We start from the raw sequence: 15,329 nt of genomic DNA, 5'->3' as shown, positions 1-15,329 counted from the left end.
TATTATTTCTCCACTTCCGGTCAAATCTATTTCGCCAACTGCAGATGTGGCACCGCTTTGTGCCACCTCAAGACATGTAAGACTGGTCATCCTTTGGTGACTGGGATGGGGAGAGACTCATTCATTCAGGGAAGCAAGCTTTTTAGGAGTGGCTGTGCCTTCTCATTTTTTTTTATTTATTTCTTGAACATTTGTTTGTGCCCAATTTAGAGCGTAGAATCACTGGTAAGTTTATAATTAGGTAAAAGTCAAAACTCAATTTCTAAGTTAAAAGGCTCTAAGTTAATATAGTCCATTGTTAATTTAAGGCTCTAGTTAACTCTGGAAGGTGGCCCCAACTTGTGGATAGAAAACCAAGACTTCTACATTGGGCACCAATGTGCATGTCTTCTTTTAATAAAAATTTCTGTGGTCTCCCGTCAAATAAAGTCTTCCCCTTGTGGGGGAAATCCAGTATTTCCTCAGGGCTAGGTCCTATCGTAAAACTTCTGAGGTCGACGACAGTGTCTTGGGTCCATTTGGCTTGCCTTCCCTCTACTGGTAGCTGTCTTCTCCGCCTCCGTGCCTCGGAGTCACTATCAGGGGTGTGGCCACTGTCAGTGCCCTTTTTGAAGAAGAGTTGAGAGATTGTCCTTCTAAGGCCAGGGGATGCATCATTTGAAACGTTCCCTGACGCATACTCTCACAGCTGAGCTGCTGTTCTGAGTCTGCATGTGTGTCTGTGGCGTGGGGGGTGGAGTTGAGTGCACATCATTCACTGTCTGCGAGAGCAGGGGCCATTGGGAAAGGGGAACGGGGTGTCCTGTGGCGGCAGAACTTCAGAAACTTTCCTCCCCAGATCCCAACTGCCATGGCCTGAAGAGCCAATTAGTGGCACACATCTGGGAAAGCTGGGCACTTGCCCACGGCTTCGGCCAGGGGTTAAAAAAACTGGTGGGGAAACACAATGATCTCTGCAATGTAGGGACTGTCATCAAACATGGTGGGGAAATGCTGCAGACTCTACCAGGAGGACATGGAAGGGAAATTCTATAAGAAATCCACCAACTGCGGGTGGGGGTGGCAGTACTGCCTAGGGGGCACTTGGCAATGTCTGAGGACCCTGCTGGTTGTCACAACGAAGAGGATATGCTATTGACACCCAGTGGGTAGAGGCCACGGGTGCTGCTAAACATGCCACAGTGCACAGAGCAGCCCCAACAGAATTATCTGGTCCCAAATATCAGCAGTATTGAGATAGGGAAACCCTGCTTCATACCTATTTACAGCCCATGGAACACTTTCTGGACCATTCACTGTCTTAGTTCCAAATCAGAGAGGTAGTCTGCTATTCTCTAGATAAAATGAGAACTAGGACTAATCCTACTTTTAAAAGAGCACCACCCCCCAAGAAACCTAAACACTCAATTCTGACACCAATTCCTAGATAGAGCTGGACCATGACATCCAAGCAGATTCTTTCGTGGATGAGGGTGGTACTGCTGTTTGAAACGTAAAATTAAAAGCAACATGTACGTATGAGCTGTCAGCACCATCAGAATGATCCAAATGTATGAACACGTTGGAGTAACCCAGGTTTTCTTTCCTTTCTTTTTAAAAAAGATGATTTTATTGCTAACCCTGGCTTTCTCAGAGATGCCCATTCTCATTTATGCCTTTCTCTCCAAAGTTGGTCACTCCTGCCGAAGTGGCCACGCAGAGGGCCTATGGGTTGCCGTGGGCACATTTGTAAGCTTTACAAATCCCCTCCTCCCACAAGGAAGGAACACGTGACACTGCTTGCTGGTTTGCAGATTCAGTCTGGTGAAACAGCTTGGAGACCTTGAATTTTTAGCTCATCTTTTGACTGACCTTGATAGCTTCCTGGGATCCCACATATTTTATGGAAAATTTAACTCTCCAGAGAGAATTGCTTTCTGATAGCTAATTCTCAGTGTCATTCCACAGGGCCTGTGACTGTGCCTTCAACTCTGACTTTTGAATGGGAGTCCTCTTTCTCTTCACCAGATGTCTCTGCAGGGTTTCTCCCCCTCGGCACTATTTCAGCACTTTGGGTGAGAGAATTCATCGCTGTTGGGGGCTGTGCTCTGCACTGTAAAATGCTCAGCGACAGCCCTGGCTTCTCTTCACTAGAGGCAGCAGCCCCAGCCCATTCGTGACAACGAACGACATCTCCAGACACTGCCAGTGTCCACTCGTGGTGGGGTCAGGGTCAAAATCACTCCCAACTGAGTACCATTGAATTCTCCCCAGGTTTTGACAAAGTCCTTCAACAAGCTCTCAAAATGGAATTGATTTTAATTGACCCAATGGGGGCAGGGCACACAGCTTCTTTTGGATGGAGTGGTAAAGGGCCTGCTGAACATCAATCCAATAAGGTCAAGATCTTAGGCTAAAAGGGTAGGGAAGCCCTGATCTATAGAGAACACGACATGTACAACGCGAAATCAATTCCCACGCACAGCAACGGAGATCCCAACTGCCATGGACAAGCATTGTGTCCATGACCAGCTGTTGCTAAGGGGATCCTGGGCACTTCAAGTCTGATTAAGAGACAACCAAGGAGAAAGAAAGAAAGAAAGATTTGACTAAGAAAGGGCCAGCTGCAATGTGGGAATAGGTGAGCTGGGTGCAAGAGAGCTCTTATTAAGTGCAAGGAAAACCAACAGTACACGTTTTCTTTCTCAAAGGAATCTGGGCTGTGACCGGGAGCAGCCTATAGAGCAGCGGATAGAAAATAAAGGAGTCTGTATATGTCCAAGTGTTTACTGACAAGACCTGCAATAAAAAGGCATTTCCCTGGGAAAAGGGGAGGAGGAAACGCAGCATTCCCAGAGGCCTTTCAATTTTAGCTGCTTGGGTGGGAGGTGGTAGAGGGCGGGAGGGAGGGAGGGAGATGGAGACAGGGGAAGAGAAAGCCACGGGAAAAAGGCCAATAAAAAACCAGGAAGGGTTCTGTTTATGCCGAGCTCTGGCTGCAGTACCCACTTTTATTGATGTTATAGCACAAATCTGAGATGAAAAACAGCTTCGTAAAATGTGTCAAAAATGTTCAAGTCCTGCCATAAATCCAGACCTACCCTTCACTTCCTTGTGAAGTAAAATACACACTCTCAACATATTTATGTTTAAGAAAATTAAAAAATAACCTATTTTGAAAATTTTCAAACTTAAAGAGAAATTGTAAGAGCATCACACAGAACTTTAAACCTTTATTCAGATTCCCCAACTTCCAACATTTCACCACATTTACTCCTTCCTTCATATATATATAGTCCCCCCAAAATGTATGTACACTTTAATAACAGCTGATAGCTCAATTTTAAAAATGAAATATATTTTAATAAACACTGCCTTTATAATTATTCAAAGTATGTGTACACATTTTTGGGACACTATATATACACATACATGCCAATATTATTTTGTCTTTTCCTGGACAATTTGAGAGCAATTTGCAAACATAATGTCATCTCCAAAACATTCATTTCCCCAAATCAAGGACACTCTCCTACAGAAATGCCATACAAACCCCCAACTCAGAAAACCACTATGGACACACCACCACCCAATTCTATGTATTTTTTAAGTGATTCCTCTCTACAAGTTAGTCCTATATCTCCACATTTCTGGGCCAGTGCCATAAGGAGTCCAGTTCCAGAGTAGCTGGGCTCAGTCACTCATGTCTCTGTTGCCTCTGGTATGCCCGCATTGAGTAAGGCAGCAGGTGTGAACACGGGGTCTCGTCAGCCCACAGGAAATGAAGGTTTGGGGGAATTAAATAAATGATTTAAGAAACAGGTTTTTCACTTGAAACATGGTGGCTATGCGCACATGTCTTCCTCCGTCTAGCTAAGAAAAAGGAATCAACCCCACCCTTTTTTCGTTCTATTTTCCCTCCCTTTATCTTACACAGCTCCCCACCACAACATTGCCTGATCATTCACGGGCACGCAGACTGAGGGGGACAGCGGAAATGGGGGAATAAGGGTGGAGCCAGGAAGCCCGCAGGACAGAGCTCCCAGGAGCTGCCTGTCCAACCAACGGGGATGAGCAAGACTCAGCAAAGGAGGAGTTCCACTCCTGTAGCTTAGCTTCTGCTCAAGAAATAGTGTGGCGATATCTCACTGCAGTTCATCTGCTTTATTTCAACCAGAGTTATGAATGTGAGATAACTTTTTAATACATTTTAATTTCATTATTTTTCAGAGTTCACTTGTACACGACAGCATACACGTTCTACAACAACCCTTATCTCCACAAACATCTGCAGACCCCCTAACTGGCTTTAACAAAACCTAATCTATCATCCCCAGTATCTGTACATCTCTGAGTGAAGAAAACACTGCGATTTATAACCTCCCGTTACTGAAGTTCTCTTTACATATTACAATGTCAGAAACATCAACTAATGTGTGCTTAATACTGGATGCTTTTTCCCCTTCCTCTGAATCTTCTAGCAGGCCCAAATTTTGCTCTTTACGGCTTGTTTTAATTTTAAGAGAAACAATTTTCTCATATTCATCCCCTTATACCTCTGAGCAAAATTCATAAAAGGCTCAATAATCTCAGAATGCTTTAAGTAGCTACAAACTGCGAGGACAGAAAATCTTAGGTTGTAGACATTCTTTCCACAGAAGTTGCATTTCACCACCTCACCAACTAAACAGTAATAGGAGGAGACTATAGCTTAGTAAAACCAGGGCTTTGAAAGTCAGGAAGGCTCTGGCTCAAATTCTGCATCAGCCACTTCCCAGCAGTGTGACTGGAAACCAACAGGCCAACTTCTCTGATGGTGCTAACTCCACCAGATAGAGAGGGTTAAGTTAGATTATGTGTGTGAACTGCTCTACATAATCCCCAGCGAAAAGTAAATGCTTCAAAATGTGATTGGAACAATAAAAAAACAAAAGTCCTCCTATGATTATGGAGAGAAATACATTGTGCAAAATTAAAGGAGGGAAAAGCAGCTCTTTGTGGATAAAGCTACCCATTTCACCCCTTTCTGAGATAGCTCAGAGGACTGTGGGCTCAGGGAGAGCTTTTGAATAATTTCCCACTTTAGTGCACAGACCCCCTAAGAGTAAGAATAATAAATTCATGAGAGCATAAAACACCAAAACAAAACACAAAAAACCAACCCCATCTGAATGGTTTATAGTTTAATTCAGGGTGTTGCTTTAGAGACTAAAGGAAAGAACCAAAAAAATTGTATCTGGCCACTGGAAAAGGGAATGGATGACATCATTAGCCAATCTGCAGCCAATGTTGTTGCATAAATGTTAATTTCTGGGGGACATCAGTATGGAGCATGAATGTGAGTGAACCCAAGGGTTTTCTTAACGCTGTGGGTGCCAAGTCTTGGGAAGTTAAGTGATGACAGTGACAGTGATGGAGGCAACGCTTCCTCGACTGTGCTCCTTTGGAAGTGTCTTTGAAACAGAGCCCTGCAAAGCTGACGGCTCAGCCTCCACCTACTGGGCTCAGCACCTGTGCAAAGCTGCCTTCCGGAACTCTCCTACAAAGGAGGGGCCGCATGGGCTCCAGGCTTCCACCAGGTAGCTACCTGTGTTCTCCACTGTGGCCTTCTCCTGACGAGCATCAATCAAGCCTTGGCCTTCCAGCCCACTGCACATATAAACATTCTTTCTCCTTAACTGAACTCACTGCCAGGATGAACTTGAACTCTGAGCTGCATAAGAGGAACATTTGTTTTAACAGCTGCTTTGACATCGAGGCCTGGGAGTAACTACTCCCAAGACAGCTGGTTCTGATAGTCTCTCCTTTTTATCGTCCTCTGCTTTTTCTAGCGCCCAGCTGTCAGGGAACACCCACGGAAGTGTTCCAGAACAAAGGCACAGAACAGCAGGGCAGGAGGATGCCACGCACTGCGGGGACGGGCATCTTAATAGGGCCCCCTCTATGCTGAGACAGGGCTTTTCTCCCCACTTGTTTTTATAAGTTTATTGGCTTCTTTGCTGGTTTATTATGAATTGCTGAGGATGCACTGTGGCCTAGGTTGCCCTGTCCAGCATGGTAGTCACCAGCCACAGGTGGCTGCTTGAACTTAGAGGAATTACAATGAAATAAAATTCAAAATGCACTTCCCAGTTGAACTTGGCCACATTTCAAGTGCTCAATGTTAGCCACATGTGGCTAGCGGCTAGATATTGGAGAGCAAAGCCAGACATTTCCCTCCCTGCAGAGAGTTGTTGGGCTGTGCTGGCCAAGGCATCACCTCCTCCTGAGGAGAAGTGGGTGCAGACCTGGCTAAGAATGATGGCTTTGTAGGGAGTATGTACTGATTATCTTCCATACGTCTTCCTGTGCACTCTCTCCTAGGCCGCCCAGGTTCTATTTTATCAATTTCTGGAAAGGGAAGTTGTGGTCATTAAAGCCATCCATGGACATGATCCCTGTTTAGAGGAGGCAACAACAAGAAGCAAGGCGGTAGGTGGCAAGGCACACGCTCCAGACACTGGTACCCACTGAGTAACAGAGGGGGTTTGCTCTTGGCCACAGCTCCCCACACGTGTTGGGGGCTGGGAACCCCAGCAGGGAGTGGCAGGGAGCCAGGCCCTCCAATTATCCTGCCACTGAACTCACTTCTGGGTTCTAGTGTAAAAGCGTATAGAAACATGTTCCCTGCTGGGAGGTTTTTAAAGGTTTCATGCCATTAGCCAGGGAGCATTTAACCCTGAAAATGATTGGGCAAGTATATATTTAAAAGGAAAGATAGGATCAATAATTTGTATTTATTAAACAAAGTTCATTAGCAGCAAAATATATATATCTATATATATCTATATCTTTATCACCCCACCCCCACAGGGATGGGCAAAAGTAGATTTACAGTTGTGAGTACATGAAAGTATGAAAGTTTATTCTTGTATTATTATTTATTAATTATTATAATTAACCTTCTTTTGCCCACCCTGTGTGTATATGTGTGTGATATATACATATACACACATATATATACACACACACACATATATATGTGTGTGTGTATATATATATGTGTGTGTGTATATATATATATATACACACACATATATGTGTGTATGTGTGTGTGTATATATATGTGTGTGTGTGTGTGTGTGTATATATATATATATATATATATATATATATATATCCTAATAGCAATATGAATATTTTTATTTTTATTTCTGTGGTTTACTGAGGCTTCCAGGAAAAAAAAGGATCAGTTCTTTAATTAAATGTGTAATTTTATTCCTTTAATACCAGATTTTCTCTCTCCACTGGAATGAATAGCTCTGCCTTGTTCATGCTGTATCTCAGCACCTAGAACAGTGCTGGCTCACAGCGGGCACGCAAAAAGCATTTGCTGAAAAATGAATGACTTATTTTTTAAGGAATGACCCAGAACTTTTTACTTCCTCCTCATAAAATAAATCTTCCCCGACTGCCTTTACTGGTCAGGATTCCCCACCAGCCAATTAGACCTGGACTCAACCTCGCCTCCCACTCCACATTCCAGTTTCCAGTCCTCTCCATTCCAGAGGGCACCTCTGATATGAGTCAGCAGAGCCCACTTCTCCTCAGGCCTAGGAGCCCTCCAGCCCTGCTGCCCTGTCCCCCCCCCTCCGCCTTTGGACTTTTTAAAACTGTAAAAGTGGAAACCTGTCAAGCTCTCATGAAATATCAGCTGTCAGAGGCAGGAACAGAGTCTGAGACAGAAAACAATCACTAAAAACTAGAAAAAAAGGTCAGCTAAGTTTGATCTCCAATGAACTAGATGCAGCCAGTACTGGGCTTGTTTTGAAGACATTTTTAAATGAGTGGTTTAGAGACTTAATCTACACTAAATGCAGGTAAACTTAGTAACTTCACATGTTTTGATGTTTTGATTTCAAAAACTACCTCATTTTTTATACTTCATATTGGTAAGCCAGATAATATGTTTCTTATTTTTTTAAAAAAAGGTACTAAGCAGTATGTTTAAGATGTGTCTTTGTTAGTAAAAAAAATCTCATATTTATAACAATGCATATGCATTTAATGTGATGTTCCTTATGGTCTAATCTTTGCACCCTCCTCCTAATCTGGCTAACATGATTTCTTGAAAATGTAAGAGAAATGTGTTTTGCCATCCCCTAAACATAACCGGTGTTTGAAGTGTTCATAACTGCTGGTTATGAGAGCTGGCTGATAACAGGACTAAACGGGGATTTCCTGTCATTGGAGTGACAGGGACAGTCAACACTAGCTCAGTAAGGCTGAGGTGAGATGGAGTTTGAATGTTAGGCATATCCTTTATCAAATATGAACAGGAGTTTAAAAATCTCATTATGAACATGGGCTGTTTGTTTCAATCAAAATAAGCAAGACTAATACAGTGAGTGTACTGACACTGAAGTCTCATCACTAAAGTAGATTATCACATAGATCATTAAAAACACCTCCCTCACAGGGTAACCTGGGTTAAATGTGATGTGTTCTTGCTTAACGTGGCTTGGTACACAGTTAATAAATGTCAGCTATGATCAGATGCTTTCAAGAATTATTAGTTTCACCTTATAAAGTTATAAAGTTATTATATTCTCCTAGTCAGCGCCTTATAAAAACATCAGACTCATATAGGGACTCCCCTATTTTGATCCTTTCACCCTCAATTACCATAATAAATTACAATGAGAACTGGAGGCTCAGTAAGGAATGTGGCACCAGTAGGTGTCTGGGCTCATCTGTATGATTTATAATTTTTTGAAAAGTGCAGGATCTCTTAAAACTTCCAAGCGTACTGTTACAGTGTTTTGTTTATTTTTCTTTAATAAGAAATGATTTCTGAAATGTATTGCAGGCGAACAAATAAGAGAAATGACAAATGTGGAAGTATTTTACGGTTATCTGAGCACAAGAATAAGGTCTGATGAATTTCGGGGAGCTTTTTCCTATACCTAGCTCCTCTTACATGTGCAGAACCATTTGTTCTAATCACACGCTTGTCTTCTGGCTGCGCTTTATCATTCTCTATAAATTCACTAAATGGAGATTCCTATTTCATCGTTCAGACTCAGTGAATCTTACTGCGGTGTCAGTAAAAGGAAAAGAAAACGAATGTTAAGCCCCAGGTATTTTTGCTTATATCACTAAGCATCATTTCCAATTCAAAAGTATTTTTTAATGTGTGCCTTTAGAATGTACGCTTTCAACTGTCCAATTACATAAAGCTTGTCATTTGGCTACTCAGATTTGGAGAGGAATGGAAGAGGTTGCAGGGGATATACTAGTACAAAATTAAAATGTACCCTTTACACCCAAAAGAAATACACAAATGCCTTTCTAGTTCACATAGCCTATTTGACTTTACAGCCTACTGATACACACCGATTTAAACATTTGTATATAAAATTAAATAACGTGAAAAAATAAATTATACTTCATTGTATAAACACATTGAAATCTGGACTGCTCAAAATATTCAGATAATACCACACTTGGCTGCTTAAAGCTGTATTCAGAAAATATGGTAGAGATGTTTACAATCTTTATTATTTTGCTAGAGAGAGATTCAGTGAGGTGATAAAATAGCTGATGTCAAGCATTTCCTCCTTCTACCTACAGGAGCTGCAAACTTTAATATGAAAATGAGGTAGACAAAATTCATAAGTTGGCCACGCAGAAACAAAAGCACAGTTCCTTCATAAATTCTCATTGTTCGGGTTGACAAACATTATTCCACATCACCTAACGCAAGGCTCAGAGACTGCTGTTAGGTTTGTCATGGAAAACACGAATGAGCAATTTCTCCTAGGCAAGAACAGTAGGCAAGATGGCCAGCCAGCAGATACACGGAGCATGGCGAAAGAGGGGTGCAATGGGACCAGCTTGCAGGGGTGACATCACTCACCTAGCCACTGTTTTCACTTTAATTATCTGATAAGTCAGCTTACTCTAGAAGGCTGCAGGTTTTTAACCTACTTTGGGCTGCGTTTGAGAGTACAGAGCCCTCTTTCCAATGCACCCCTCTAGTCAGGGGGCGTGTGCACTCACTACAGTCCGCAGCTGGGGCGGTTGCAGGAGCCACCCAAAGGCCTATCAGTGGAAGAACCTGATTTCAGTAACAAAACAGTACCAACTAAGAGTGCAAGGACACGTGAAAAGGCGGACAGAGAAGGCTGAATTTTTGGAGGATGTTTCTTACAATCATGACTTAATCCACAGTGACTTGAGGCAGAACTAAGGGTCTAGAACAGGTTTGAACCCTATGTTTACAGGAGCTTCCTTTTAGAGACTGAAGCCATGCTAACAGTGATTTGGAGTTTCTTTCCTAAATATTGCTCCGTAGTTGAAATTGTTGAACGGGCTGTCTCCATGTTGGCCTTGGAAGGCCTACTTGCTCAGGGGCCATTGCCTCTGGACACTACCTCCAGCATGGGAGTGCGTGGGGACAGAAGAGAAAGCAAGTGGCCAAAGGGCTGTTACCCTTGGTCTCTCATAAACCTACAGTGCTTTCCTCTGAAAGCAACTTGTTAGCACCTCAAATGCACTTTTTGTTGTTGTTAATTTCACTGTCAGTTACAATGGTGGAGCACCATCAGAGTGGCTTTATGGCTAATAACACAATTCACTGAGGTATGCTTAAATTTAGAATTACTATGAAATTGTACCAAAGCATCTATAAAAATCAATAAAAGTAAAACAAAAATCCTACCCTAAGAATCTAAAAGACTTACATATACATAAGTAATATATTACAAATGTATATGTTTAAATAAAATGCTTTTGATTTAAATTTTTAAAAATCACAGTTAAAAGCCTTGCAGGGGTGTCCTTGCTCCTAGAATGCAGAGGTATTTAAATATATATTTGAATAATGATCACTTTACAAAGGAAGCACTAAAATCAGAAGCAGCTAAATGTGTGTAACAGAGGATTAAAATCTCTCCGTTTTTCTCTCTGTGTGTTTCAGAAAACTCTTTGTAGGCCCAAGAAGAACAACTATAGTAAAAATAATGTAAAGTATTCCGTTAAATTAAATAGCAGATCATAATTTTAAAATTTAAGCACTTACGCTCTTAAAATATCTGTGGGGGAGGGTGGTGATCCTGTGTAAAAAAGTTTCAGCTGAATTTAGAAAGGATGCTAAGAAGAGAACGCTATGGGAAATCAATATATGTCATATAGTGTATCACAGGGTAAACCTACGTTTGCCTGACCCTGTGTATATACTATACAATATATATTACATTATTGTATTGTATTATAGTGGGTTTACACACATACACACACCCTCTGACGTTTAGATGTTTTTTGGTCAAATGAAAGAAACACACCTTGTTAGAGGGCTAGCAGATTTTTTGAAACATAACTTGACTGCGGTGCCGTGGGCTGAGCGAACAGGGTGTAAATATACGGGCCCAAGAGGGAGAATTTCATGAGGAATAATATGTGATGGTGACTTGGGGAAGTTAAGAATGCCAGAGGATGTGCCTGGCATTCTAAGCACATTCCTATGTGCCAGTACCGCGGGCGAGATGCTCCAGGTGAAATGTACGTCAGATTCTGGCACTTCTAAGCTCTTCAGCAAAATCCTCACAGCCCAGGGAATAGCGCCCATTGAGACGGCACACTGAATGCGTCTAGAGTCCTACTTACTACAAGGTGCAATGGTTATATCACTGTGTTCAACCTGGGACACGGCAACCTTGACTTAGAAGCGTCAATAGGTAGGAGCCATGTCCCATCAGTTAATCTGCTCTTTAGCTGGTCCCAGGAATAGTTACTACTCCTAGAACCACATGAAAAACATTCTGGGCATGACCTAATATATTGTAATTTCAGCTTCAGAGCAATTAATGTGTTTACAGGAATGTTCAGTACATTTACTTGAAACGGCCCTAATGGCTCCACAAGTCCCGGTACAACTTCGCCAGAGGATTGTTTTGACAGAGCTGATCCTTCTGTTTGCCAAGCGCTGCCCCGGACTTCTGCACAGCGCGGAGCGGCACGGCAGTCTCACAGCGCCCGCTAAGCACCCAGCAAGGAAGCCCAGGCCCACAGCAAAAAATGGTCTCGAGTGGGCTTCGTGTCTTCGTGGAAGAAAGAGAACATTTCAGACACGGTGAGAAGCACCAGGTCACGGAGTCCATGTTGCTCTTTTGCATTTTCCAAATGACTTCAATCTATCTTATGGGCACAACCTTTGAGGTGACTGTGGTGGGAGGTGTACCTGAGTCACTGCAGAAAACATTGCTTTGGCCTCAATAAGCAGGCATTTCCCCCAAAGTCAAAACCACCATAGCTAAGGAAAGGAAGGTCCGCCTGCTAGTGAGCTCTCTGTGTAAATCAGTTTGGAGCTGAACAACAACTTAGTTTCTTTTAAAAAATCCAAACGTACCTCATCTAGTTCTTCTAGGGAAGGAAGCCACTCCCTTGCAGGAGGCACATGCACTCTGCAGAATACCTTTGGCAACCTCACACAAAGCCATTCTGTTGTGTATCGATATGAAGAAAACAACAGCCTGCTTATCGCCAGGGAATGAATGCCCCTGTGAGCATGACAACCGCCTGTCGCAGAGGAGGGCCTCAGACGCCGCGGAATTGGGTGTATAGCTAGACAGCCTGACTAATGAGCATTAATAGTTAGGGCCGTACCGAACTCCAAGGGCCGGTGCTCCATGCCGCGTCTTGGGGACAAGCGTGCGGGTTACACCGCTCCCGGTCCGGAGGCTTGTCCAGAATTTCACAGCTCAGATCTGGAAAGCGCTCCCCGCTGGGCCGCTGACAGACCACCAGCCTGGTTCGCAGGCCTCCGCCACAGAGCTTGGAACACTGCACAGAGGCAAAGGGAGGCGACAGTTAGCTGTCTGAACAGCCAATGGCAAACTTCCTTTTCCCATAAGAAATTTTTCTCAGCCAAACTCTACCCTGGCACAGGGCAAGCAAGCCTCTGGACAAAAGCACCCTGACTTATCCACAGCCCACCTACAACAGACTGGCGCTCTCTGGCTCAGCGCGGGGGACCGCTTACCCAGGGCTTCCTCTCCCCCTGCTCGGAAGCTCTCAGAGACATGATCTCACCCAGAGGAGAGAATAATCATTTGCCCTATTTCACATGTGGGGCAACTAAGCTTATGAGAAGTTAATTAATCTGATAAGGTACATTTCATAGCCAGAGTTTAGACTAAGATCACAGTATAAAACCAAACATCAGATATGCAAAACACCACAGAGTTCCACCTAAAGGAAATACTAGTGACTTGGCAAGTTTTACTTCCTGGCAACCTCTCAGAAGCTGCGCCAACCTCTGGCTGTTCTGGGATGCCAATCTTTACGAGAAGCTATTTTACGTTATCTCCCAATCTTAGCACCACTCTGACCCTCCCCGCGGATGAACACCCAGCGTGACGGGTTGCTGGATCGGGTCCTGACTCCTGGCTGGATGCGAACTTCTGAGGCAGGGACGAGATGTGTTTCTTGGACGGAACCCCTGTGCTCACTTCCAGGAACACCGACGGGCAACCTCCCTGCTATGCCAGGGCCAGATCTCCCGCAGAATCCGGATGATCTGGTCTGTGCTGACAGCAGGCATCCCGCCAATGCCTGCCCTCTCCTGGCTCCAGTCCAATGACAGAAGCTTAATCATGGGCCCCACAGGACACAGCTTTTGAGGAGTTTTGGGAAAACCATGATACACGACTCTCAAAGCCTGACTCCCCCTTCCTGCCTTTCAGCCAAGGCCTCCAGAATGACGCACTGTCAACGAAAGTCAACAGAAACCTCCATGTGACTGCCCAGGACTACTGGGCTGCGTGCGTGAAACCGTGACATGTGGACACGATTCCCATTAGCCAGGGGCACTAGTGGGCCCAACCAGTTCATTTGCTCCCCGCCCCTCGCCTTGGCACTGGGGTCTCCAAGATGTTAATCCTCATGTTTTATTTTATATACTAGAGGCCCAATGCATGAAATTCGTGCAAGAGTAGGCCTTCCTTCCCCCGGCTGCCAGCACCGGCTTCCCTCCGGCACCCGGGACCCGGGCTTCCCTCGCAGCCCCAGCTTCATCCAAAAAGTTGTCCTAATTAGCATATTACACTTTCATTATTATAAATTGTACAGTCAAGACAGAAACACTCAAGAAGCTTTAAATTTGTGATTTCCCTGTAAATTCAAAAGTAGAGAGATATTTTCTTGGTTAGTTAAACACAAAACAATAAGTATATAAGCCCTACATGCAATAGTGGTCGAAAGCCCATTTAATAATGATAGTAATGCTAATTATAATAATAATTATTACTACTAATAATAATTTGTATCATAGCAGTTGACTTTGATTGAAGGCTATGTGCTAGGCATTTGACATGTACTCTCTCAAATAACAGTCATGATTATTATGAAGTTGATGCCATTATCATTCCCATGTATAGAAGAGGATACAGATGTTTGACAACGTTACAAGGCTGGGACTGGTACCCAGTTTTCTCTGGTCCAAATACTCTATCGTCTATCATCAGTCATAGCAGGCAACTCTTTAGAAAGGTCTAAAAGGTAATAGCTGAAGAATTTCATTATTTGAGAATACAGCTAATTATTCACTGCCATGTTTAAAATGAGTCACCTTTGATAGGAAGAACAGAACCTATTAATTCTGGTTTTATCTGGGGTTTAAAATAATGACAGATTACACCATGAGAATAAGAGTGTATCAAAAGAACCCAAAACTATGAAGAAGATGGCAACATTTCCATTGATGAATTTTACATATATTTTCAATCACTTTAAAAGATTCCTCCATTTTTTTAACCAGCAGAGGTTAACAATTTAAATTAGCATTTATCTGCATTCTTTCCTCATTTTTCTAACCTGCTTAATCAAGCTGTCTATAATTGATCAAAAACGCACTTTTAAAGTAGTCTAGCATTAAGACAGGTCTTCTAGTTAATTCCAAAATAAAGAAGCTTTAACTGCAGCTAGTTCTTCTTCCTTCAAATAAACTATGAACAATAACACAACTTGGTCAGCAAAATTACTGTTTTTTCCAAAGCACGTACAAAGGGACTTTACTCTCACCTCTCCCCAGCTGCCATAAGCCCACTGCGGACATGGGCCGGACTCGCAGGCTCTTTGCTCATCGGGTTTGATTCTTTCCACACAGTCACTTGCGGGGTATCCGTTCTCATCCTGACATACAACGACACGCCGCTGGGACCCGCCAGCACAGGTACTAGAACACTGAACACATCAGACATCAGTCAACAGGTCAATCCTCATCTCGATTTCCATTTTAGGATCATAAAAAACAGCTGAGGGGAAGGTCAGAGGCAAGTGGGGCAGAAATTGTTCACAATGGACAGAAAGCA

General features: G+C 43.2%; 1 protein-coding gene across 1 annotated transcript in view; it reads right to left on the bottom strand.

The window, feature by feature from the left end:
- ADAMTS9 (ADAM metallopeptidase with thrombospondin type 1 motif 9) overlaps positions 1-15,329 on the bottom strand; it is a 166,388-nt gene that overhangs the window by 56,029 nt on the left and 95,030 nt on the right. The window contains exons 27-28 of the mRNA XM_059663055.1: positions 15,040-15,201; positions 12,625-12,801 (exon numbers count right to left, since the gene is read on the bottom strand). Coding sequence (XP_059519038.1) covers positions 12,625-12,801; positions 15,040-15,201 — 339 coding nt within the window. The remainder of the gene's footprint in view (positions 1-12,624; positions 12,802-15,039; positions 15,202-15,329) is intronic.

This window comes from Myotis daubentonii, chromosome 14 (genome assembly GCF_963259705.1).
Source record: "Myotis daubentonii chromosome 14, mMyoDau2.1, whole genome shotgun sequence".
Classification (NCBI taxonomy): Eukaryota; Metazoa; Chordata; class Mammalia; order Chiroptera; family Vespertilionidae; genus Myotis; species Myotis daubentonii.
Note: the sequence above shows the minus strand (reverse complement) of the source record. Positions and strands in the feature narration are given on the sequence as shown.